This window comes from Coturnix japonica, chromosome 9, assembly GCF_054131305.1.
Source record: "Coturnix japonica strain WE chromosome 9, WE-NBRP24, whole genome shotgun sequence".
NCBI lineage: Eukaryota > Metazoa > Chordata > Aves > Galliformes > Phasianidae > Coturnix > Coturnix japonica.
In genome coordinates, this window is record NC_140671.1 from 1288078 (window position 1) to 1314276 (window position 26199).

The 26199-nt window shown below is 48.4% G+C and overlaps 1 protein-coding gene and 1 long non-coding RNA gene across 52 annotated transcripts in view; one reads left to right on the forward strand and one right to left on the reverse strand.

Moving 5' to 3' along the window:
• FBRSL1 (fibrosin like 1) overlaps positions 1–26199 on the reverse strand; it is a 385537-nt gene that overhangs the window by 37571 nt on the left and 321767 nt on the right. For 48 of the 50 annotated variants that reach the window (XM_085509366.1, XM_085509358.1, XM_085509360.1 and 45 more), the window contains one exon: positions 9579–9624. In XM_085509366.1, the coding sequence (XP_085365492.1) occupies positions 9579–9624 (46 nt within the window). Of the gene's footprint in view, positions 1–9578; positions 9625–12435; positions 12514–12618; positions 12752–26199 lie in introns of those variants that run through there. The other 2 variants (XM_085509373.1, XM_085509375.1) reach the window with 2 other exon arrangements.
• LOC146759636 (uncharacterized) lies at positions 17920–19785 on the forward strand. 2 transcript variants are annotated; one of them, XR_014931945.1, is made up of 3 exons: positions 17920–18057; positions 19000–19120; positions 19296–19785. It is a non-coding gene; the product is annotated as an uncharacterized LOC146759636 (long non-coding RNA). The 2 variants fall into 2 exon arrangements; XR_014931944.1 differs by lacking the exon at positions 17920–18057 and having other exon boundaries at positions 19017–19165.

Genomic DNA, 26199 nt, shown 5'->3' on the forward strand with positions numbered 1-26199 from the left:
ATCAGCTCCAGGGTGCAGAGGGAGCTGCTAAGCAATCAGCAGTTTGAGAATAGAGCTGCTAAAGCCCTGCTGGCAGTTTAAGTACTGATTTTTCTGGCTAAGATTCATAGGGATATCAAGTCAGCATGAGGATATCTTGTCAAGGGTGGTAAAGTCAATACTGTAATAGGCTGTGTCGTTTCTCTTTAGTGCCACAACTGTACGACTTCATCGATACTCGGACCTGGAGGCAAAGGACACGAGGATGCTGCTCTGCGCCAACCCACAGCAGCTCAGTCCAACAGATGAGGTTTGCAAAATGGGAATCACACGGACCTGCTTCTACTTAAGATGCCTTAATACCTGGGGTTTAATATTAACTTATTGGTTCCTCACACAATTACATGATGGGAGATTTTTCAAAGGCACAAAGTCAGCAGGAATTAAGTGAAGCTTTGACCCATGCCTTTAAAATCCACACAGTTCACCTCCACTGCAACCTGGATGGTTTCAGGACCACCACCAACAGCAAACAACCTTTGTCATTTAACCGAATGTGCTCCAAGAGCTCTGTGGAACGACCTGCCCTCCTGGTGCCAAGCTGCACAGCTCCCCCAGCTCCATACACCCACAGTGGAGAGCAGTGAGGTTCCACCATCCCCTGCTCCACGCAGACTTTCCATTGCTACCTCTGGAAAGCAGCAGATGCTGAAGGAAAGGCCCTGCAGATTCCCCGAGCTCCCTTTGAAACCCAAGGAGCACAGATGAGCAGCACATTCGAAATTAATTACAGCAAAACCCCACTGCATTGTTCTCTCCTCCCCTTTCTTTTTCTCCCAACCCCCGACTGCTGAGCTTTCACTGAAGCCTCTGTGTGGTGTGTATATTTTCCTAAAGTCGCCAGGGCCAAAACAGTACAGCTGAGACATTCACAGAAGTCAAAGAGAGTGCAGAGCCAGGTTAGCACGGGGGTACAATAGTTCCTTAAGAGCGAACGTCTCCCCTGCCCGCCGGCCCCCTCCTCCCAAACCTTCCGTCTCTAATGAACCTTTGGTGTCCGTCCACCAAAAACAAACATCAATCAGGCAACAGGCTGTTCCTTTTCCCCTGTTGCTGGTCTGAAATAACAGTCATCCCCTGCTGGGCTGGGAACGCCACTTCCCCGTCCAGCACACATACAGGATAATAAGGGGGAGGCGAAGGAGGGAGGAAAACCCGCTCCAAGGTGCCAGAATACACAGCGAGCTGTGCCTGTTGGAGCCAGGGAAAACTTGGGAACACAACAGCTTTTGATTCCTTCTGTCCCACTGGGCACGTTAATTATTTAAGGGCTGGCTTGTGAGCTGCTGGTGGTGGTAGGAAAGGGGTGGAAGGGAAATCAGGCTTTTCCCCACTGCTCCAGCCCCGTCCTTGTCCTGGCAAAACCATGTGTGCATGTATGTGTGCACGCAAGCAAGTGGCTTCAAGCTTGCTCAGAGCTGTGTCCTCCCCACCCCTGCACCAAGACCTTCACTGCTGGCTCACCACCATAGACAGAACAGGACAGCATCTGGATCCAATGAGTGACAGCAGAGAGCAACGCGCCTGGATTCCTTTCTGCAGTTCCTCGTGTGTTATGACATGGGGAAGGGGGAGTTTATACTGGATTTCGACAGAGCTGGAAATGGAGCTGCAAATCAGAGTTGGGCTCATGATTTGCTAGCAGGGCTTTCTAGGTGTCTGAAGCAACACTTTGGAAGGAGCGCGGGGAAAAGCAGAATGTAACTACATCTCATTTGGATGGAGAGGACTCACAGATGTTAGGAGTATTTTTGATCAACAGCTTTCCTGGCACTGCTCTTGGTGGAATCCACAACCTTGACGGCTAGCTGAGTAAGAAAGTGCTGGCAAGCTCCCGCCTGCATGCAGGCAATTTGCAATGCTGCCAGTCAATATTTCAGTGAAAACAAAATTGCAGGGATCATATTCAAGGAGGGGAAAAGGCAAAATAAAACAAAGCAGAACAAAAAAAAAAAAACAAAAACAAAAAATCCCCCAAACCAAATAACCGAGACTCTCATTTTAGGAGAAGCTCTGACAGGACTTGTTGGGAAGACCCCCCCCCCCAAATTATAACACATCCTTTGTTTGCTTAGCATTAACGCCCTGTGATACTAAGGAGAGCCCACCAGCAGCATGAGCAGCTCAGCAAGGAGCGGCTTTACACAGGGGCACCTGGGCAGCATGTTCAGTATAGGCTGCAGGAAATGATGCAGGTTGACAGCTCTGCTTTTGGTGGAGGAAATGGATGCAGCAGGAGCCACAATCCTGGACCCAGCCCATGAGAAGCATTTTGCCCAGAGTTTGTCTGCTGCTCCATTGAGATGCATCAAATCATCGGCTCTGCTTTGATCATTAGGCTGGTCAGTATGGAACGTAATGGAACAGTTCTCGTTGGCTTTGTGTTTCTAGCTCAATTTCTAAGATTGATTCAATAATAAAAATGACGATAATGTTTGTTATTGCACAAACATTCAATTTCTTCCCCAGCCATTATGCCCATGCCAGGTCAGACTGTCCCTGCAGAGCTGGCGCTGGGAGTCCCTCACTGTGCCATGCAGGAGAGCCACAGGCAGGGGCTGCACAGCTCTTTGGAAGACATCGGATCACCGATAAACACAGAAATACAGAACAAACTGAGCCAACTACAGCAGCAGATGCAGGTTCGTAGATGTCTGCTTATTACCAAAAGCCACCCCAGCTGAGACTTAAATAGTCTCTGTTATGCAAAACAGGAGAGGGAGTGGAATTGAGGGAAACTGGCAATTACCTAATTTTACTTCCCTCTTTGCCCATTTGCTTTTCATCAGGTGGCTCTGTGCTTGCATATGAGAGGTGCTTGTGAGTGCTGCGTTAAGCACAAAACCAGCTTGGTACTTTCCTTTCACTGGGAGGAAGTCTACATGTGTAGAGGACAAGCACAGCCAGCACGTTATTTGATGTTATTCTGCAAGTGCCCCCCGTGCTGCCTGGGAAGCAGCACCAGCCGGGCTGCACCGTCCCTCATTCCAAGCTGCACTTCTGAACGTGACCCAGCTCACAGCCCAGCACTGTGACCTACAGCAGATGCACACACCAACCTGCAGTCTTCTATCTCGCCTTCTAAAAACCTACTTCTTGCTCAAATCATGCAGCCCCAGCAGGCTGCCTGCTGAAGAACTCCCCTTGCTGGTAGAGCTCTCTGTGCTGCCAGGCTCTGCTGCTCACCTTGCTAACACCTTCCAACCATGTACCTGCAACGGGGCAAAGAGCTAATGCCCATTCCATTGGAGGGAGATCTCAAAGTATGACTATTCCCTCAGGACAAGCCTTAAGGAATTTATTAGTGATGAAACCAATATATTTCTTCAGCAACGTAATAGGGCCCCATAAAAATTACTTCAATAACTTTTACAATTTAATGGCAAATGTGAACCCTTCCATAGGCGTTTTGAATCGTCCGTCAGAATCCTACAGCAGAGATGTAATTCTACCATAAATTTTTCTGGATACTTATAAGTTTATATATATATATAAAGACTTTTAATTTCCTATTACCTGCAAGACTTTGCTGTCCATTCAAATCAAATAAATGAAGTAAAGCACTGCAGTCACTTGTCTGTCTCAGCAGTTTACAAGAAAATATTTACTGTTTGGAAAAAAGCCACCCCAGAACAAGTATCCTTTTCAAAAGCACAGAGACACAAACAGCGTGCCAAGTGCTGTGCTCCTGCCCTGCACACCCAGAGCCAGGGGAAGCAAATGGGGTCAGCACAGCCCCGGGGGGAAGCGGCAGGCAGGCATGGCTGTCCTGGAGCTCCCTGCTTACAGCCCTGCTGCCAGCTGGGATGAGCGGCACATCAGGCTCATGCCACGCGTTTCATTTGCTCAAGCTTTACGGAATCTTACATGAATAAAACATGTCCCCGAGGCTCAGGACAGAGCAGAAGCAGTGGTTAGAGGGACTGATAGCTGCGCGGGGGCTGCAGCTGCTGCTGTGCCATGGCTGCCCGCCCGCAGCACCGGCTGCAGGCCGCCTCGGCCCTGCTCCGCAGGAAGCAGATAAGCCAGCTATAAACAGGGAGTACAAAACACGGTATCTTGCAAATGTCCTTTAAGAGCCTGGCTAATGTAAACTCCTGCGCACATTTGGAAGGAATTCTCTTTCTGGTTTACAGTTGGATGGTCCTTTTATCTCCTTTCACGTGCAAGCTAAAATTGGCCTCCTCAATCCATAGGAGTTTGAGCTGGTGCGCTCAGGATAGGCACTATTTTGCTTTTATAGTTTATTTTAAATGAAAAGTATAATTAAAGAAAATAAACCGCTCACTTCATAACATTTACACAACGGAGACGTTGTTTGTTTTATTTACGTTTTGGTGGGCAAGGCACAGCGTGCAGTTGGCTTTCTGTGCCACTTAACAAAGCCGTGTTTGAAATCTCAAATCTGAAAGGAAATGAACAAATTCTGCGCAGGAAAAGCAGTTGAGCAGAGACTTCTTACATTACCCTCACTAATCGCGCATGCATGTGCTCCTGCGTGCCTCCCCCTACTCCAAAAACATACCCGTGGCTTGGATGCTTTAAATCAAAAAGCAATTTCAGTCTGTAATACGCAAATAAATAATTAAACGCGCTTTATCTCCTCCAGTATTGCCTCTATTCATTCTAATCCCACTGACGGGAATGCAGCAACGTACCCCACATCCTTAAAATAACAAAACAAAACACAAGACACCAAACAGAAGGCCTGGAAATGTTTACGATTCAACTTTTCAACTCTCTTGGCTACAGCCTGAAGCTACAAAGCAAGCTCTATGCTGGCTCACTTGGGGGAGACGCACCGGGAGATAGCAGTGCAAACTGCACAGCAAATGGTGCAAGCCAAAGCCGCCTGCCAGCACGAGGCCATTCTAACTCTGCAGGCACACGGCACTCAGCTCCAAGTCAATAAATTATCCACTTCTGCATTCTGAATGGTACAAAGATAGCTGGGATGTGTGGTTATGGCGAATGGCCTCTCTTGCTTGCCCACTGTATGTGTTTTCCAGATGGCTGCTATGGCTATGGGTGCTCGTGTCCTGAATTACTATGAAATGCATGAATGCTCATAGGCAAGACATTGATCCCAATGCATAATCCCACTCCTAAAGAGAAGGGTGAGAGCTTTCCAGAGCCTGCAAGATGACAAAACTGCAAGAAGACTAAAAAGGACTGCACTCGCTGCAGTTTTCTGCACTTGTTTTTGTTCTGAGATGTGTCTAACTGGCTGTGACTTGTGTGATTATCTCAGTTACACACGCTGGTAGAAAATCAAAGCCCTCCTCTTTCCCTGGCCACTGTGTAATTATATATCTGCATATGCAGGAAAGCCAGACAGCTAATATGGCCATGCAGGCAGTGACAAAATTAGATGGATCTTTTCAGAATGATGCTGGGATGGACTCTGCCAATCCCAAGTACTCACAAATCACAAGCCATCTTTAAAATGACATTAAGAACAAGGTATTTGGGCTTCTTTTCAACTACCTGCTGGCTGGGAAGCACAGAAGAACGACAGTTCCAAGCTTTCCTCTGTGGCCACGAAGACTAAAATCTCACTTAAAAATGAAATTAAAGCTTCAATTCTCATACGGTCCTCTGGGGGTTTGGGCTTCATGAAAAACACAGAATACTGTACAGTTGTGCTAAAATCACAGGAGATGCATCACAGGTGATAAAGCTGAGGTCAAGGGACCAGAGGCACCACTGCTTTTCCTGCATCTCAAACCCTGAGCAGCAAACTGGAAAATCATATGACACCACTGAACATCACGTCACACAGCGCCCAGTGCCTGATGGGCTGTTTGCTCTGCACCCTTCTTGCAATGCAAAACTTGGCATCAAGCAGCACAGCAAGCACAGCAGGCTCTGCTCTCAGCTGCCTGCCAGCACCGAGCCACCAGGAAGCTGCACTGCCACAAACTCACACCCAGCACCTCATTCTCAGCTCAGCTGCATTCAGGTTTCCTGCTTTGCTGGCTGTCAGAGGTTCCTCCTCGACAGAGAACTCGCTGCCTGCCTTGCCCTTGCCCTGCTTTCCAGTCTCACCCCAGCTCGCTGTAACAGCCATTGGTTTTACAGCACGCCCTACACTGGAGGTCTTGTGCTCTCATCTTTTAAAATGATTTAGTGTGACAGATTAGTACTGAATTGTAAAAAAGAAAAAAAGAAAAAGAGGAAAAGAAAGAAAAGAGAGAAAAAGGAGAGACAGTCCCCTAAAGGCAACAGAATTATGGAGCAGTGATCTCAGAGGAACGAGGGTTCCTCTCTGGTTCAGATGCGCTTGTCAGGGCTCAGTGTTGTCTCTGAACAAGAAATCTCCCTTGCTGGCCCAAGGCACACTTCTGTGGTCAAGAGGACAGAAAATAAAAGAAGGGAACTTCAAAGGCCCATAAGCTGCACTAGCCCGCTGGGGCGGGTGGCTGCGGAACATCCCATGGCTGACAATTACGACCAGCGCGCCGGGAAGGCTTCCCTCCCTCTTGTCAGAGGGATGAGACACAGGCTGTGAGCTTTAGGGCTTTGAGGATGTGTACAGTTCATGATGAAAGATAGCACTTCAAAGCCCTCTGCCTCGAAACCAGGGAGCAGCGAGTGGAGGGTAAGCAATCTTTTTGTCCTGGGGGGCAGCATGCGGGGGAAGGATAAGAATTATTTTCACTGCCATTTATTACTGCCATGAAAGAGAAGCCTCGTGCTGTTTATGGAATCTCTCATTAAATAGATCTCTAGATAAAACGCTTGATAAACATTCATTAACTGGGTCTCCCAGCACACTTGGCTGATGGGCCCTGGTCTCTGCCTCATGCAGGGGGAAGCAAGGCACGGAGCTTGGCGAGCTCCCCAGTGCAGGGTACCTCCAATGATGCCCGTGAGGTCAACCCACTGCAGGAGTACAGCTCTAAGGTCCACAGCACACAGCCTAACCCCAGCACAGCCACTAGCATCACCAGGGCAGGCAGGCAGGCCTTCCAGCCAGCCCTAGGCACTCCCTTCTGCCTATAGACACACTGAGAGATGGCTGAGCTCAGCCTATGCTCCCACCTCCCTGTGCTGTGCCTGCCCTTCACAGAAGGCAAAGGACTGCCTGGCAGATACCTGTGAGAAAGGAGCCTGTAAGAGACGGAACAAATCTTTATTATTTGTCCATTGATTCATGCATCCAGAGGAGGTTAACACAGGGCCCTGAGCAGCAAACATCCCTAAAAGTGCTCTGCCACAATGAGTGCTCAATAACTGCTTTCCTACCTCAGACACAAAGCCCTGGGCAGGGCAGGCAGGGGATCCTCTGCTTTTGTTCCGAGTTGCTGTTTCCTCCTGAGGGGCACTTTGCCTCCTGAGCCCCAGGAGCTCAGCCCACATCCCAGCTGCAGGTCTGTGTCCGCAGGCTGAGAGCAGCCAGACAAAAGGCACTGCTCCTCAGCCGCCCTGCGGAGCTGCCACACATGGTCAAAGGTGACATTTTACAGCTGTTCCAGCCTCCAACAGGTGAGAACCATCTATCTTAGCACTTAATTGCATTGCTAAGCCGCTGATAAACTAGGACAGCATAAAGCAAATATGCTAGGTCAAACACATCCCCAGGGAAAGCCTGTGGAGAACAGGGAGAGCTGTGCCAGACAAGTCTGCCTTGCTGTGCTGCAGAGCATGCCTGCCTGCACTGACAACAGCCCTGCTGCGCTGGGTGCAGTCTCTATAGAAAGCCCCAACTAATTTACAACAGAGCACGGAACAAGTGCCCTTGGGAGCTGAGCAGTGCCTGCCCACCATGACTGGGAGCTCCAGCCCCGTAGTCAGGGCTCCAGTGCGTGCCTGGAGTCAATGCCATTATCCTGCAAAAGGCATTCCAGTGAAAAGCTTTGAAAATCGCTTTCTCCCAGCCATATGGCATTGCCAAGCCCGGCCCTGTCGGCACGGTGTGCATTTGCATGTGTGAGAGACAAGTTCTGGCTCTTGCATCGCAGAGTGACAACAGGGCGAGGGTAGAACTTAGCGCTGTTTGAGTTTCTGCACAAAATCTCGAGGAGACAAATTAATCTCACCTCTCAGCAGGAGTGGAGGCAGCGCCTGACGGAGACTGCCTGCATCACAGCCCCTGCCTGCATCACAGCCCCTGCCTGCATCACAGCCCGTGCCTCTCAGCAGGGTACGCCAGCACCGCTGAGCGTAGGGGACAAGACCAAGGCAAACACTGCCATCCAAACCCAACGCTGCACCATCTACTTCCACAGCAAACCAAACACGAGCAGCCATCAGCTACAGGGATATAAACAGCAGCGAACAGACTTTGAGAGAGCAAATTCGCAGCGTTCACACATTTAACTTCCCGATGGAGAGGTATTTTGAAAACTCGTGTTGCTGAGCTGCTCTGTGATGCAAAGGGGTGGGGGATGTTGGGCTTCAACACCAGGAGGAGCCAACAAAGCTGCTCACACTTCAACACAAGCCTCTGCAGCAGATCTCTGTGCCACGCGTTTATTCAGGATGGCAAGAGTTTTGTTTTGCTGAGGCAGTACCTTATGGGCAATCTGGCTTGCCTTATCAGCAAGCCAAGGCCGACAGAAGATAAATGCACTTCCTTCCCCATTTGTTTAAACTCCTTCCCCCACATCAAGCCGCATACTTTCACAAAAATATCTGCAAATGTAATAACACAATGGGCTTGTCATCAGTTTCCACATTTGGAATTGATAATTTGCAAAGCTTGGAAAGAAAGAGAATTCCTAATACTTAGCACTGTTGAATAGCCCAGCTATAACCTGGGCCTGTATCCAGGTGATGCAGCACAACACCACAAGGCCTGTCCATGGCCAGCACTCAGTCCTACACAACTGCAGACTCCTCCTTTTTCTTGGCCCTCTTGCAATAAAGCAAAAAGGTTATTTCACCACTTCTTATTAATGTGCACATCCCTCCTCTTCAGGGTATTTGTACGTCCTTCCTACTTTTTATGCTGTAACACAATGCTGGGAATACTGCAGAACAGCTGCATGCCCTGCCAGTTCATTTGGAGCCGCATCACAGAGATGGAGCTGAAACCCTTCAACACGCCAAGCACCTTCCACATTTTGGAGGGCTGAGACAGACACAAATGCTCTGTACCCATCGGCAGGAGACAGATGGGAAAGGCCTTCTAAGAGTAATATTTAGATATGAAACAAACAATGAAATGTTTCTTTGTTTGGAAGAAATGAGGATTTGATTGTATTGGAGGGAACCAGCATATGCCCCTATACCAAGGGCTGACTTCTCCTTTACTTTACTCCTTTAGTCCTTTACTGACTTTTCCTTTACTTTTCCTTTATCCCTTTCCATAAGACATCTGCTGCACCTCTGACTTGCAGGGAAGAAGTCTCACCCCACACTGAGACAACACAGCTCTTCATTTTGACTTAACACAAACCTGCAGAGCTGATCTTTATGACAGAAGTCGAGGTGCTGGCAAAACAAATACCCTGCCATTTGCATGAAGTTCTCTACAGTCTCGCACACAAATCACTTGCCGTAAGACCAAGAAAGAATTTCTCCAAATCACTTACCTTTATTTGCTGCAGGGGAGAACAGCTTCTCAGAGCCTACAGAAGCCTGAAAAGGAAAGAGAAAGGGATGGTGAGTAATACTCAAGGAGAACTTAGGAAGGCTTGCTCACAAAAACACAGCTGATAAAACAAGTCTGTTATCTGTGGACCTGCAATTACACGCTGCACCTGGAGGGTGCAATGTTGTGCCATTAAAGAACAAGCGTGCATTCTAAGAAGATGAAAGCAAAGCATGTAGAAGCACTGTCCTGATCTCACCCAGCTATATCCTCCTGCCTCGTTTATTTAGGCAGCCATGCAATGCATAGCTATTTTATCCACAATTCTTCATATCAAAACAAAACCAGAGAAACTGCTTTCAAGCTGAAGGAAAAAAACCAAACATTTCCAAGCCCATCTCATTGAAAATAAGCTCATTTCTTGCTGACCATGTAAAATGCAGTTGGTGTATTGAAAACACAAGTTGCAAATGAAGCCATCCATATGAAAGAGGGTGTTGTACAGCATCACACCGAACGACGGGTCTGTGCTGCTATGCACTTAGTTGGACATGAAATAAAATGACTTCCTCTTGGAAGAAGCCCCCTATCCTTGCCAACTGGGCTGCACTACGCTGTCCGAACTCTGCATTCGTGCTCCTCACAGCTCTGGGAAATAGTTAAAGAAATCCAATTAACCTAAACCTTGTAAACAGCTTCATGATAATCAGGGTCACTGGGTTACAAACAAGATGATAATGGCAGACAGGAAAAAAAAGTCCATCCATTGTAAATAAAGCTTTTATGAGTTAATTTGATGGCTTTCCCCACCCCCACCTCCTGCATTCAGACAGCCAACCTATTGCAGAATAAGCTCTTCCTTCTCGCTATCTGATAAAACAGCAAGCAGCCTCTATAGAATGAAAGCTGGTCTGAGAGCAGGGAGCACCATCAACATTACCACCATCCAGCAGACATCTAACATTACTGCCAGCATTTCCGCACTCAGTGCTGCACAAATAACACGGGGTGAGGTACAAAGGGCAAAAGATACCAAACATAAGAGGAGGTTTTCTCCCTCGGCTCTGATTTACAAAAAAAGATACGAATTAATTCAACACATGGCTGAACTAAGTTGCTTTTCTTTTTGATTTCACTGATTTCATTGTAAGATGCCTTGGGAGATCTGCATGAGAAAGAGCACCGTGAACTGTATGCTGTTCTATATTTTAAGTGACGACTCAGGAGGAAAAGAAAACAAACAGCAAAATGCAAACCCTGCATCGGGTACACACAGGAGCAAGGAAGGGAGATCCATTAATGTGACCTGTACAGAAATCGGCACTGCGAGCAATGGATGAAAACGTGTAAAAAAAGAGGGAAATCTACATAAAAATGACATTGAGGCTGAGGTGCATAAGAAATAAATTCTCAGTCACATCCAGGACAAAGCTGCACGGGTGGCTGTGCCATGCATGGCCGCCACACAGCTCTGCAGGAGCCTAAAATATCAGGGGAAAGCAGCTGGGTGCAGCACGCCGTCAGTGCACTGACCAAACACAGGACAAACCAGGATTCAACGGGGCTTTGTCTAGGCTGGGTTGCAAAGGAAGTGTAACGGCATCACACAGCAGCAAGAGCAGTGCACAAAATGACAGCCGGCTCTGAATTTACAACCCATTGTTCACATTGTTCACATCCAATCAGCACTACTTCAGGATGGATCCTAAAGAGATCTGTGGGCTCTGGGAACACAGGCCGGGGACACCAGGTGATGCTAATGCTAAGGCAGGCTCTGCTGGAGCCCTTGGTGAGCAGCAGGGCACGTGGCAGGTGGATAAAGCAGGCTACCCAGCTTACAAGCAATGCAACATGGCACCCAGGGTGCAGCTGAGACCGCTGCTGGGCAACCATGTGGAGCACATCTCATTGCTTCGGGTCCGAATGATACGAAAACAACGTTCAAGGAAGTCGAGCAAGAAAAATCACTTTTAAGAGAAAGTAAAACGCATGGATTGCTGCTCTGTCTGCTGATAGCAAAACCGCACATGTGGCACCGCCCTCAGCAATCAGAGCCAACATTTACAGAGCACAGCTTTCAACATCGCAGCCTCGGTTTGCAGACACAAACTTTCACACCTAGAGTTTACAGTAACTTTTGCTCTCGTTTCTGGTGATTTCCAGCTCCAGATCCGAACTGTTTTTGGCATAAGCACCGCTCTGAAACAGTGAATGCCTGTGCTATAGCATATTCTGCAAGCTGCTGGAAAGGCAGGAGGGGAGCTGGGGGAGGAAGAGCCTGAATACATCATTCAATTTCATCAGTCACCCTTTAAAGAAAGCATACAATAAAACCTATGTGTCTGAGGGAGCCCACTAATGAGTGAAAAAATCCAGCAAACCAACGCATCTGCTGGAACAAGTCCCCTCCCAAGTTTTTCTGCTGTTTCAAGCAAACCATTTGCATATGATTAAGCGGGGATTAAAAAAAAAAGAAATTAAAAGAGGAATTCTTCCCTTGTGAGCAAAGCCGGGCACTGCGAGTCCTTTATGCGGACGGGTTCAAGCCATCCCAGGAAACCCCTCTTCTTTTTTGATCAGAAAGTGAAAGGAGGCATTTCCCCTTCCCTCTCACCGGGAGCTTCCAGGAGCACAGCCCGCACCCCGCGGCTCCTTCTGCTGCTGCAACAGGCAGGGAGATGCCTGCAGCCCCAGGCGGGCAGACAAAAGACACCCCATGGCTCTCCTGTACATCTGCTGTTTGTCTCTGTTCCCCACGCAGCTCTTCTGCTCTATCTGCACCACAGCCGAGCCCCAGACGGGCACGTTCTAATAAAAGCTGCTGCTTGCAAAGTCCCACCCTCACCCACGGTACCGACCTTTGTATCGCAAGCATAAAGGCTGCAGCATGTGTCCCAGCAGACACACACGCTGCCATTTCACAGACTGGCAGCTTCCGAGTCAGTCTCGCTGCTGCAGCTTAGGAGCCAGCACCATTCCCTCATCATTCCTGCCCTGGATCCCAGCAAACATAAGCACTGGTTCAGCACAAGAAGCCTCACCCCGGCGGTGCTCGCACAGAATGCAAGCTGCCAACCACAGAGGATGCAGCTCAGGCTCCTGGGCAGGCGGGTGGTGTGGCCACGGGCCTCATTCACCATGGCTCCTGCCTCCCCAAGGCTGAAAGGTGCAAGAGCTCTTACAGATTAATCATTTAATGATTATGTAGAACAGAACAATATCATCTGACAGAGCTGGCATCATAAGCTATGTCAGGCCCTGCAGTAATTACTATTCTTCCCCCCTCTCTTTCTTTGCAGCCTATAAAATTGCTTGCAGGGAATAAACAGTTCCTTATCGCTGCGAGCAGAAGTGCTGCAGATCCCCTCGCAGGGTCTCACAGCACGGAGCAGCAGATCCAACCCGATACCCTGCACCACTCACACAACACAGGGCTCACAAAGTGAGAAAGCACAGCACAAGGGTCCTGTCAGGGCAAAAGCCGAGCATCCCTCCATATCCAAGCACAGGGTGGTAGGAAAGAAGAAGAGCAGGCAGTAACGCAGCTTACATGTCACTTCTGGATAGCTGTCTATCTTTTAGACAGCCAGGAGCTGCACAATGCTACCAAACTTAGCAAGTACTGAAAAGCTCTCAAGGAACCTTTCTCCAGGAGATTTTCGAACCAGAAGTGTTGGATATGCTTAGAGAGACTTTCAGAACAAAGCACGGACATCACTTAAGAACTGTGAACCAATTTTCATTCCTTCCTTTGATCTGTTCCCCTGCCTTTTAATACCAATCCAATGCCATTTGATCGCTTGTCTAGCAAAGCATTTCAGCACACCCAGCTGATTCTGTGAGCCCTTAATAGCAGAGCCCTTTGAGCAGCAACACCAGAACAGAAACCAGCACCGGAAGGTATTTGTTTAGTTTGTGATTCTCCTATAGGAAACAGAACCTGGTACACATGGAAGTGCAAGAGCAGCTTAGAAATCACACACACGCACAAAAACAAACTGAAATTCACCCTGAAGACCAAGAAAGTATTCAGCACATTCCAGCATCCAGAAGCAATGCAGTGACTTGTGAGTAACAGTGCCTGCTTTGTGAGGGGTGTGCTGGGACTTCTGGGAACCTACGGCCCTTTTCAAAAGCTGTATTATTTTTGGAGGGAAATCCCAGTTTGACTGAGAAGACAAAAGAAAGCCAGATCTTCATGTCGGTCATTTCATGCACCACCTCAGGCAAAAAGCTGAAGTATGTGAAAGACATTTAGTGACAGCTTCGAGGAAAATTCAGCTCTGGGGTACGTGGCTGAGAGCAACCCAGCTGTGCTAGGGCACAAAGCAGGAGCTGGATACATCCTCACCTCCCAGCTGGTGATTCCCTGAATAGCAAAGGGGATCACCTGCCCCTTTCCCTATAGAGATCCCTGCACAGGACTTACAGCTGCTGCTCTCCAAAGGGAGCAGTGCTCAGGGGCACCAACCTGGCAGGGGCTGCCAGGCACACAGTGCTTCTGGAAACCTCCTTAGATACTTGCACAGTGACCAAACTGCCCAGAAAAACCCAGTTCCAGCTGCTCAAGAACACTTTTCAATTACGGCTGTTGACTCCTAATGCAAATAAGGGCTAACAATTAAACAAGAACAAATTCCAGATGGACCTCACACCTTCGAGCAACATCCCCAAAATTTCAGCCACACTTCTCACTACACCCTGACAGAATGCAGCAAAACATGCAGGACAAACACCTCGACCAGGCAACCACATGCTGAAACCAGAACACTTTGGGATCGATTTTGATTCAAGACCATCTCTGGGAGGAGGTGGGTTTTTTACATCTTGAGCAGAAGTTCAATTTGCCTCTGCAAAGTCCATGAGAAAGAAAATGCCCCCGGGAATGCACTTCTGTACAGAACACACCTGTTTAGGTTCCCACCTCGTACTGATTTAACACATGCATATGCAGTGCTGCTCAGTCCTGGAAAGGGCCTTTCACAACACACACAGATCTCTCTCTCTTCATCACTTTTTCTTCTGCGAGCGCTGATTTCTTTCAGTGCTTTATATAACTGTGCCTATTTTTCGCAACAGCCCCTTTGAGAAGCCAGCACAAATCTGGGAACAGAGGATGAAATTAGGCCAGAGACAGCCTAGAAGCAGAGATCAGAGGTCCCAATCCGCTCTTGAATTGCACCAGATTCACACGAGGACGAGGTGGAAGCAGAGCAATGTAAAACACGCACTGACTGGAAGGCACAGCAGGGAGATGCTGGTGGATTCAGCCAGCGCTGGGCAGCGAGCAGCAGAGCCCACTGCTGCTCTGCAGTGCTGTGCTGCACTTCTGCCCCGAGCCTTCTCTTTCAGCAACACAGCATGAGGTTGAAAACATCACCGTTTTGACTCCAAAGCATTTGGGGATGGATCAAGCCAGCCCACACGAAGCAGCAAATGCAATATCTGAACACTGCTGTTCTGCTCTGTCCCTCCCTGCTCAGCGTGCTCCTTGGTGTGACAGAGGGGAGCCCACCAAGTGCCCTTATGAGGGCAGCTCGGGCACAGCCTGCCAACTCTGCTTCCCCTCATCTCCATCCACCCTGCAGCCCCGGGGGGGCAGTTGCAGCCTGGAGCTTTCCCACTCCTATTCCCTCCATTAGCCATGCTTTATGATTCACCTTCCTTTGAGCAGTGGCTGTCTCCCAGAGGAAAAGATCAAACTCCCCCTCCTTCCCAGCTCAGCTCCAATAAATAAATAAATACACTCACTGCAAAAAATGTGAGTGAGGGAGGAGAAGGGAGGAAGCTGGGGAGTTCCTGGGCCTCCCTCTGCCTGGTTGCACAGCTGCAGAAGGTCCCTCAGCTGTTTGCAGAGACACTGACCAGAAAAAGACATTTTCCAGCTGTCCCTCATTAATCCCAGCCAAAAAACCCTTCCCTAACAGCACTGTGCCTGCATGGCCTAATTTAAATGAAAGCGCGCTCTGTGCTTACCTCACTCTCCCCCAACCACAGCTCCCAAACTGCAACCAAAACTTATCTTGATTTTACATTCCCGGCTATTTTCCATTCAAATCAGCACCTATTTCCCACTTATTCCATGTTCATATTCTCCAACCAATGCAAACAAAAGGAAAAGCAAAACATAAAAGGAGACGTCGCTGCCCTGGTCCCACCGCAGGCTGTTCTCACCTCCCCACTCACAAGGAACAGAACTGCCTTTGCTGCTGGGAAGTCTGGTCTGTGAGCAGCACCCAAAAGCCAGTCCTCCCCCTTCATCACCAGGGCAGGTCGCGTCTTTCACCGCAGATCAGAAGCAGCAGCGTGTCAGTGCCAAGAGCAACTGATATCTGCCCCACTCAGTGGGAAGCAATTCTCCACCATACATTTAGAGAAGGGCTTTGTGCAATCTGATTTTACACATCTCAACCAGTAGAGATCTCATGCCTCTTCCCTAGGGCTGATCCCACTCCCGAACAGGCAGGCTTTGCAGCCTAGGCTTCCACATTTAAATTGTTTCCATTACCTAGACATTGACTTAGGCAACCGCAGACTTGATTACTGATTTAGCTTTTGCTACAAAATATAGGGGAAAGCCTGTCTACGAGGAGTAAAGGTTGAGAACGCTGCACAACATACTACTATAGGAGTTTGTATTATTGTCATTACAGCTTGAAACTATCTAGCCAGACTATCTATTTGGCCAGGATACGGATTTTTATTTGCACTAAATCAAACAGAATGGAAAACGCTCTTTGCAGAACTACCCAAGACTCCTTATAATTCAAAGGCTGCATTGTAGGAAGAGTGATGGGCGAGAGCAGGGACTGCACTGCAAATGACAGGTGGCAGACTGTTGTTTGGTACCTACCAAATTACTCTGCTGCTCCCAGGGCTGCCTTGGCATTTCATTATCCCAACTCTCTCCTGGAAGGATGCGGACATAAATTCACACTTCATGTCCTGGTTTCCGTCAAACTGAGTAAGAGTGCAAATGCTGGCACCAACGGGGAATGCCAAGCAGGGCTTGGCATGCTAGAACAAACTCTCAACTGTGGTCCTTGCCAGCTACCTGCATTTATCATTGTAATGGCCTGCCAGACAGGGCTTGGCAGCCGGCGGAGGAGGGCGGGAGGAGGAGGGCCAGGCTCCGCACTGCCAAGCAATTCATTCCTGCAGCTCCTGCCATCGCTGTACCAGCAGGGCAACCTTCCTTTCGTTTTATCTTTTAACCAATTACGTGTCACCCAAATCCCACCTGCAGCCTCCTCCAACACAAACGGCCATAAATCACCATTCAGAGACCAAGAGGGCTTTGCAAGATGTTTGATTTCATAAAAAGGTCACTGTCTGCCCGAGAATTGCTGCGGTTCAAAAAGGTACCAAATAACAACCTGCACTGGCAGCCAGGGAAGGAACAGCTTCCATGGTCTGTTGCCTGTTGTCAGATAGCATTAGAACAATTAGGGAGGCCAACGATGGCAGAATCATTAGGATTCAGCTGAACTGAGGAGCTGATACAAATTCAGTAAAATATCTCTTCCTTTCAATTGCTAAAGAAACTATAATTGATTCAATAGAAAAGAGAAAATTGCATGGGCAAATGAGAAACATTCGACACTGCCACCTTGAATAGGTAAGCAGAAGAAACACTTCTTGTCAGTGCCACTTGTTTCCATTTGCCGGCGTGTTTTACAGCACACCAGATACACTGCTGTTTCTCAGGCTACTCCAACACTTGGTGGTCTCAGACCACTCAGGATGAGCGGCTGCTCTGGGGAAATGCTGCCTCCCTGCTCTTCCTGCACATGTTGGATGGGCAGCACTGAGCATTTTCTATGAATCCCAACACACAGTGAATGCTTGGTGTCACTCCAAACCATCCGACATTGATGCTGTTCTGGGAGCCCTTACAGACCGTTCTCTTGCTGGTGAGCAGGATACACACAGGGAGCACAAGCACTGGCTCTGGCTGTGCCTCCTGCCTGGGGCAACCCACTGGTACAGCAGCTCCAGGCTACAGACTCCATCCTGACATGGCCTTCACCGGGCTGGGGGGGTCAGAGAGCTTATCAGGAAACAGGCTCTTGTCTGCTGCTATTGAGACTCGTTGCGTTACCCGCAGCAACCTCAAAGGAGTGCCTCTGCAGAAGGCTCTTTTGTTGTTGTTGTTTCTAATTCACTGCTCCAAAATATTTCTTGGCTGCATCCCAGGGCTGAAGCCTTATCTGCCCACCCCCCCGGCAGACATGCAGCAGCTGCGGAGGCTTATCACGGCTGCCTGTCCACTGAGTTTACAAATTAACACCCTATCGAGGCTGCACGAGGGCTGATTAATTGGCGAGAGGCAGGCTGAGGGCCTTTATCACTGCTGGCGACTGCTGGGAGAGAAGTCACAAATCCCACTGGGGGATGAATGCCTTAAAACGGGAGAGCAGGAGGACGGATGGGGAGCAGCGGTTCAGGAGGCAGATATTTTGGAGACAGTGGTGGTGGAGGTAATGGATCGGTGGGAGGGGGCGAGCTGCAGGCGAACACCAGTACATTATGACAACTAAAGAAAAAGATAATTAACAGCCTATACCTCATGATTCTAGCTTTCCCTCCCCGGGCTATAATTTAGCCTATTGCTCCTTTGCTCCAGAGGACAATAAACATTTATTATGTTAAACACATAACTGCGCTGCACAAAAGCACCGTTCTTTCGCAGGTCCACTCCTTCCACAGCTGTGCAAGCCGGGGGGAGGGTGATGGGCTTCTGCAGTGGGCTGCCTTTCCTTGCAGAACCCGGCTCAGTCTGAACACTGAGTGCACCCCTGGCTTTGCCCTAAGCCAGGGTGGATTTCTTCAGGGTGGATTCCTGAAGAAAGCAAACCCAGGGGAAAGCATAGAGCCCTTGTCTGAGCCCAGCAGCCTCACTTGGATATTCCAGGGGGAATTTTCAACCCCACCAGAATGACGTGTGGGAGGGATTCCTATTGCAATGCGAAGATTACTGCTGCGTGAAACACACAGGGGCAGCATTGGCTCTGCTTCCTCCAAGCACTTGATCCATTGCAACTGTGCAGTGATTGATGAGATGTGCCTATTATAGTGGGCTGTGGATTGGGGACCGCTCTTCCTTGGCTTCAATGTGAGCCCTTGCTGCAGCCCCCCACCATCGTGTCCGTGTCACAGCACTGCAAAGTAATTATCAAGACCAAGGGAACTCACTTGAAAAATATTGAAAAACTTAGTACGCCTTTGAAGGAAGCCAAGTAGGACATCCATCTACGCCTGTCAACATTCATCCGGTGTTTTTAAGTTGTCAAGTTTAATCCTTGCAACCAAGACAGGTTGAATTTTTCTAAAAAAATGCAATAAATGTAAGCTGGGTCTCCCATGGAGCAAAGCATTACTGCCATGAAGAAATACTGCAATCACCTCCTTCCTTCTCACAGCTCTCCTCCCCAAACAGAAACCTGGATTAGTTAGAGCTGGGCTAGACCACCGCATGCTATGAGCAGCTGACCCATGGGTAATCAGGCTAACGGCAACAACACCTCCTGGCACCACAACCAGGTAACAGCAACTCTATACATGAGGGAAACATCAAATATTCATCAGGTAAACAACACGAATGCGGTAATCTCAAAACGTGGTGAAACTGGTCTCTCAGGCGCTTATCAGTCTGACTCGATAACTTCATTAACGACTCTGCCCATTGATCCTCACGTCTTATGTTTCTGCCTCTTAGGGAAAACCATTCTTGCTGTCCTGATGGCTGCTCATGGCTCCATGCCCATGCACAGACAGCCTCACCCTCACCAGAAGGCTGCAGCGTTTAAGGACATGACCGAGCGGATGAGGAGCTCCAAAGGAAAGGAGCCAGGGCAGTGTATAAAGCTCCCCAGGTACGGAGGTTGTGAAGGAAACAGTATGGAAGGAACACAATGGCTCATGTCTGAAAAGCATCTGGCAACCCGCAGTGCCTGGGAGCAGGCTTCCAGCCCTAGGGTGCTGCTGACTGCTGCTGCATTGCCCATCCACCAGCCTGGGCTCACTGCTCGCCCACACTTCTCCCACACCACGCACTAAGCCAAGAAAGCAGCTCTCATCATTGCGTTTTGATTAAATACGGCATTCACTGACCTCCTCTTCTGGGTAAGAAGGCAGTGGAGGGGCCAGCTTGCCCTTTGCAGCCGACATATAATCTGTCTTCTCCAATTAGATATGCTTTGCAACAAGTGTGGTGGATCCATTTATTTCCGTACTGCAATAACGCAGATAAATCCAACTTTGGCTTCAGTCCCGCTGCTTTCAAAGCTGGGGCTCCACATTTCCAATTCCTGTCCTGTTTTTTTTTTTTTTTTCTTTTTCTCTTTTTTTCTTTTTTTTTTCCCCTTTCTGCTGCAAAATGTCACCAATTTACTTTAGCCTGGGGGCCCATTTCGAGTTTTACCGCTAATATAGGAGAAATGCATTTTTCAAGCTGTTACCACTTAACTGTACTGATATCAGCCACTCAGGGGACACAATATTGTTTACACATCCTGCTCTATGGAATAAGCACGGATGCCAAAACTCTGCCTGGGTTGTGAAGGAGACGTTTACTCTCTGTTTTATGAGATTTCCTCGATTTGTGGCTGTCTCAATGGTCGTAAAAACAGCTGTAAATCAAAAGAGCACCACAAAATTGCAATAACAACTGTCGAACTCGGCTCTAAAAAGCATAACTCCCAGCAACAGAAGGTGGAAGGCTCTTTCCTGATTTAATACCAGGTGTGGGGAGCCTACAGATCCACACACCAGCTCAGCTGAAACACTTCTTGGCTGCTCCCCTATCGCTTGCCCCTCTTCCACCCCACATAGTCCCTTCCCACCTCTTTCCTCCTCTCCTCTGGAAAACAGAAGTCTTTTTCAAACGCCTGGAGAACGCTTATACAAATAACTGCTGAATGCATAGCCCTGCTTAAAGCATTAAGAGAGGCAGAGAAGTCAGCCCAGTGTTCAAACACGGCTGTGCTTTGAATTGTGGCAATCGCTTTAGCAGATGACCTCAGCAAGAGCGCGCTGCCTCGCTCCTGGTCTACCCGAGAGAGCCCACATTCCTGCGCCTCCCAGCTCAGACTGCAGGGAGTGGAGCGAAGGAGGAGAGGGCTGGTGAGACATGAGTTATTAACAGCAGTCTTCTGGGAGCTGATTCTAGCTAAAATGGTTCCAGAACAGGCAGCTCCATTTGCTCTGACAGTCTCTAGTGAGGGCTGGCCAAGCAGCAGATGCACGAACTCCAAAGTTTCTGCTGCTCTGTGCCACTGGATACGGTCCAAACCAAAGAGAGCTTCACCCTGTGGGTAAAGCAAGCTTCCTGGATTTTTCCATGCCCCATTCCAGTTGCTTTCACAAACAACCTTCTCATCCTCGTCTCCAGAAACCTAAAAGATCCTCAGTTCCTGCATCTCGCTGCCCTTTCCAACCCAAGGCTGACCCAGCCAACAACAACCCTCCCGTTCCACCTCAGCTCCTTGAGGGATCAGTGGTGGCACTGCCAGCCATGCCGCAAACCCAGGGCCAGCAGCTTTGCCTAGCCTCTTTGTGCCCCCATCCAAAGCACAGCGGTCTTTCCTGACTTCATCGGCCAGGTCTTCAACCCTCCTTCTCAAGTTTGCTCTTAAATCAAACTCCTTCCACGGGATTTAAATAACTTCCTCCTTTACAGAAGGTTTGTGTGTGCATGAGCCAAAGTACGTGAAGAAAGCTAGAGGGAAAGCTCATGGGAAGTAAGCTTTGATGCTGTTTGTCTCAGTCTTTTTCCTGTCAGCCCCAGCAGACCGAAGTACAGTTGAGATCTAGCATTTTTACTGCCAGATGCATTTCCTAATTGTGCTCTTCAAGCAAATGCCCCATGGAGCAAGGTAGTAGAAGGGAAGAATTCTTTACAGCAGCCATCCTGCTGTGATCCATTCGGGACAGGAACTCCCCCCTGCATTAAGAGGACAATTTAATCTCCACGGACTGCTTGATGCAAAGGGAAAAGAACCTAAGTTCTTTTGTCAGAACCCCACAAAGTGCCAGCCCTTCTTTTTCCCTTCTTCTGCTGGACATGCACATTGACGTTCTCAAGAAAAGCCACAATACATTGGATGGGTCTTTTACTTTCAACGCTTTGTGCATCCCTGCTATCACCTTTTCCTGTTTGTACAATACTGTTTGGCTTTCCTTTGGCTCTCTTCTTCTGCAGGTTTTTTTTTTCATAAATACAATTGGAGAGACAAAGCCCAAATTGCCCAAACCCAAATGAACAAAAACCGTCATTCAAAGCCTTTGCTGATGATGTGACTGGCAACTCCAGTTGAGAAACCATCTGTACAAACAAGAACTGATCTGAGGTAGGGAACAGCCAGTTTTATTTCAAAAAGCTCTGCCTTCTCAGCGCTCTGGGTACAGGAACTCCTCAAGACAGCTGAAGCTAATGGGGTGAATGTGATCAGCTACACCCATGCAGCTCTTCCAAATGTCTTTCTTTTGCACTACACTCACAGTGACTACCTGGGTGGGGATGCAAAAACATTAAAGCAGTCAAATATAAGCCCTCCAACTCTCCAGAATACCCGCCTTAGAAGCCAAGTGCTGAGCCCCTGAAGCCTCATCCTGGCCAACCTCTGCAAGACCCTCTTGGTGCAAAAGGCCAAGGCTGGTGCTCTCCCATACCTCTCACCCAAAGCCACACAGCAGCAGCAACAACATCTCACGTCACTGCAGCTTACTGCTTGAACCAGAAGCACAAAGGTGGTTTTACAAGAAGGCTTTGTGATTTAAGCATAGATGTGACTGTGCCTGCTCAGTAAGGAGATGAAAAGCCTACAGTGAAAAAAGGCATAATAATCCTGCATGTTAATACACAGTGACTAACACCTTCCTGGTGACAATCTCCTTGTACTCGCTGCAGAGGGATGTGTATAATGATCCTCTAGAGACACTATCTTGAAAATGCACAAAAGGCTCTGATCAGACCCTGGCATCTTCTGATTAGCTTAGCAAGAACACTAAAAGGGACATCAATTTTCTAGAACCTGTATCCCAAAAAGCACTTGATCAAATGCTTGGCTCCATGGAAGTGCTTAATCTCACTGTAGCCGAAGCACTCCCCAACACCAACATCTTGTTTATTTCTTCTGTGAGAAATAAAAGGATGGGAAGGCCTCCACAACTGAAAGTACAGAACTGAATAGTCAACAGCTTAGGAAAAATTCTGAGGAGGGCCTGAATTGCTGTGGCTTTCAGCTCAGCTGTGAAACAAACTGAAGTGCTGACTGGCAAACAAGGGGAGAAAGGAAATAGAAAATAAATAAGCACAGCGGATGAAGCTGAACTTATCTCAAAGATAGCCTAGATTCATGTAATACAGATGTGTAGACCTTTTGTTGGTTGTACCCTGATGTTTTAACATTTTCTGTTCATTCTAGTGGACCTGAGGAAGACCTACCCAAGAGGCCCAGTACAACACCTCAGCAGATTCATAGATCTTAATTCCAAAAAGGAGACTGACTGCTAATACACAGAATTACTTACATGCAAAGCAATGCTCTCCATCACTTGACAGCTCCTTCTGTACCCGCAGATAGCACTAGCTAATAATCAAAACCCATTTTAGCTTTCATCAAACAGTAGCAGATACACCTCGATGATTCTGGCATGTTGCAGCCAACCCAGCTGCTCCTCTGCATCAGGCAGACTGCAGGAAACAGAATTTTCTTTTCCCATGCCTCCCAGCCTTATTGCCTGCTCCCCACCAGCACCCACAGCTCCTTCCCCTGCTCCCCTGGCTGAGGCTGACGTTGGGACCTGCAGCAGATGGCTGATAGGGCCAGGCTGCTATTTCCTACACACTTGGTATTTGCAATCCAACCTCAGCGCCTCCTGAGTATACAAAGCTAAAGGTGCAGCAGTTCTGTATGATGAGCCAAAGCCCCTTTCAAAGCTCATTTAAGATATATATTTTAATAGGTATTTCTTAAAATAGGAACTTGCAAGCGTACAAGCTGAATAAGAGCAAAAAATAATGTAGGGGATCCCAAATCATTTGTATTTTTACCACCTTCCCCCATGCCCATTATGACTTCATTCTGTGGAAGAGCACATGCACAGGACTGACTGAGCTGCCTCTTAACACAAGTGGGGAAATGGCCAGTTTCCCTGGTCCAATTCAAGCTTTTGGGCTGTTGTGTTTGAGCAGGATAACCCGAAGGCTTTTGTGGTCCAAACCACTTCCAGCATACACAGGCAAAAATAATGTCACCCTGCCTCCATACCCCCCCACATCCGAGGCAATGCTAACCATAACTTTTGCTTTCTGTTCATGTTTTTGTGCATTACAAATAAGAACATTGTTCAGAGATCTCTCCCCAATTTATTTCACTCCAAAGAAGGAGACAGATGGTGGAAGACAGAGGGTTTTACAGTAAGAAGGGTTGGATTTTTTTTCCCTCTTAATTTGTTCCCTACGTTGTCTCCTATCCTCGGGGACCTGGAGTTTCTTTTGATAGCACTGTGCTGCCTAATAAACACACATACAAGCATAGTCACAAGTATACATCTATCATCAAAGAGCCCTTCTTGTCTCCACTCCCCACAAAGTTGATTAATGATTACGTGTTTAACACATACATTATACATGGGAGGGGGAGATGAAGAGGGTAAATCCAAGCCCCTGTATACATTTACATACATTTACATACTCACATAAAGAAAGCAGAGGAAAGCAAAAGAGGGCCATTCCCATCGGGACAAAAATCCATTTTGACAAGGATAACTCCTAATTCCTCCTTTAGGAAACAGAAATAAAATGAAGGCTGTACCTGGCCCACGGAAGGAACCAGAGAATGAATGAGCCATCTTTGGTTCCTGAGGTGAACCAGCAATCACATCACTTTCAGCTTGTCAGTGGGATCTAACAGTTCATGAGAAAGGAAAGGGACTCCAGTTTTAACAGCGCTCTTAGTTTGTACTATTCTTTCCTGCAGCTAAAATTGCAGCTAAGCAGGTGATACATTAGGTAATCAGGTCAATTAAAGGAGTCCTTGATGTAGAAAGAAAAATAAATAAATAAACACCCAGAGATACTGGCACGTTTCAGGGGCTGCAACCTGGGGGGACAGCAGATCAAGTACAACCCGCCCCAACCCTGAGATGCAGGCAGACAAGAGATGTGGTGTGGAAGGGAACAATATGGCAAACTTCCTTTTCCACCCTCCCAGGCTGAGCCCATCCGCAGACCTGGATAACTGCCCATGCACAATGAAGCAGCCTTCAGGCTGCTTTAATCACACTGACTGCCAGTGGTGTTGAGCATTGTTCCAGCAGCTGGGGGACCAGTGCCATGGTGAAGGACTCCCCTGACACAGTCCCTTCTGGCAGCTGGGACAAAGCTGGCACTGGAACTGCTATTGTGGCTCTCTGCTCTCCAAAGCATCCTCGTGCAGAGTTAATCTTAAAGCCTCCTGCTCTGCTGGCTTTCACACTCTTCGCAAGGTTCAGATCGAACACTGCTCCATTCGCAGGGGTCTGCTGCAGGATGCCAGCGGCAAACAACTGCATTTGGCATTATTCTGTGCTGAACCAACCCGCACCAGCTCTCTGCACACTCTGACCTACCAGCCGCAGCCATGGCACAGTGCTGGCCAGGACAAGGCTCACAACAGAGGCTGCCAGCATGACGGTTAAAGTCAGCAGTGTAAAGCCCAACAGCAGCCAGAGGGGTGGCACAGCTACACTACGGCAGCAACATGAATTGTTTGAGAAGGAAACCTTCCACACGCAGCAATGCTCACAGTGCTGAGGCTGTAGGAGCTGCATGGTCACAGAGCTCCTGTACCTGCAAGGCACACATGGGGAATTCTTTTTTCCTCCCTTCCCTTCGTCTTGTGACCTTTTGACTCTGAGTCACGCTGGCTGACCTTACGACTTCACACTTTCTCTCTCCATAAAGCACAAGGCCCGAGTTAAAGAAAAGCCACATTCTTCCACTTGATCTTTCTTCCACCACAAGATTCTCTTTAGCATTAGAAGAGCAAAGATTTGCCTTGGATTTTTCAAACAGGAAAATCCAAACCTCCTCAGGAAGCAGCAGCAAAAAGGCCCCACTTGCACTGAGACAAGCAGCAGCAGCACCCCCTGCTCTGCACCCTGCTCTGCGCAGACAGGGCAGCTGCAGTGGACTTTGCCACGCCGTGAACTGAAGCAGATATGGACCACTGCCACAAACACATCCTAACATAAATCTGCAGCAGCCACTGTAAAGCATTAAGTTAATCTGCACTGAGATGAAGCAGTCTGAGGTGGAATCAGCGCCACGATGCATGACAGCACATCCTTCTGCATGCGAGGTCACCAGCCTGCAGCACCCTGCTGCCCAATCCCTGGGCATGGCTTTATCATTGCTTCAGCTAACTGTGGGCACACTTTTTCCACTGGCACTGCTTTGTGATGGATATTTCAGGCCTACCTGGGCTACAGCTGGAAGATCTCGCTGTAACTCTAAGGTAACCTGTGAGCACAGATGGGGTGTTTGACCCATGAGCTGTGACCAGTGTCCCCTCAATCCCCTTAGTGGTGGGCTGGACTTGCAATGGAAGCACCCACTCATGCCCTGCATTTACTGA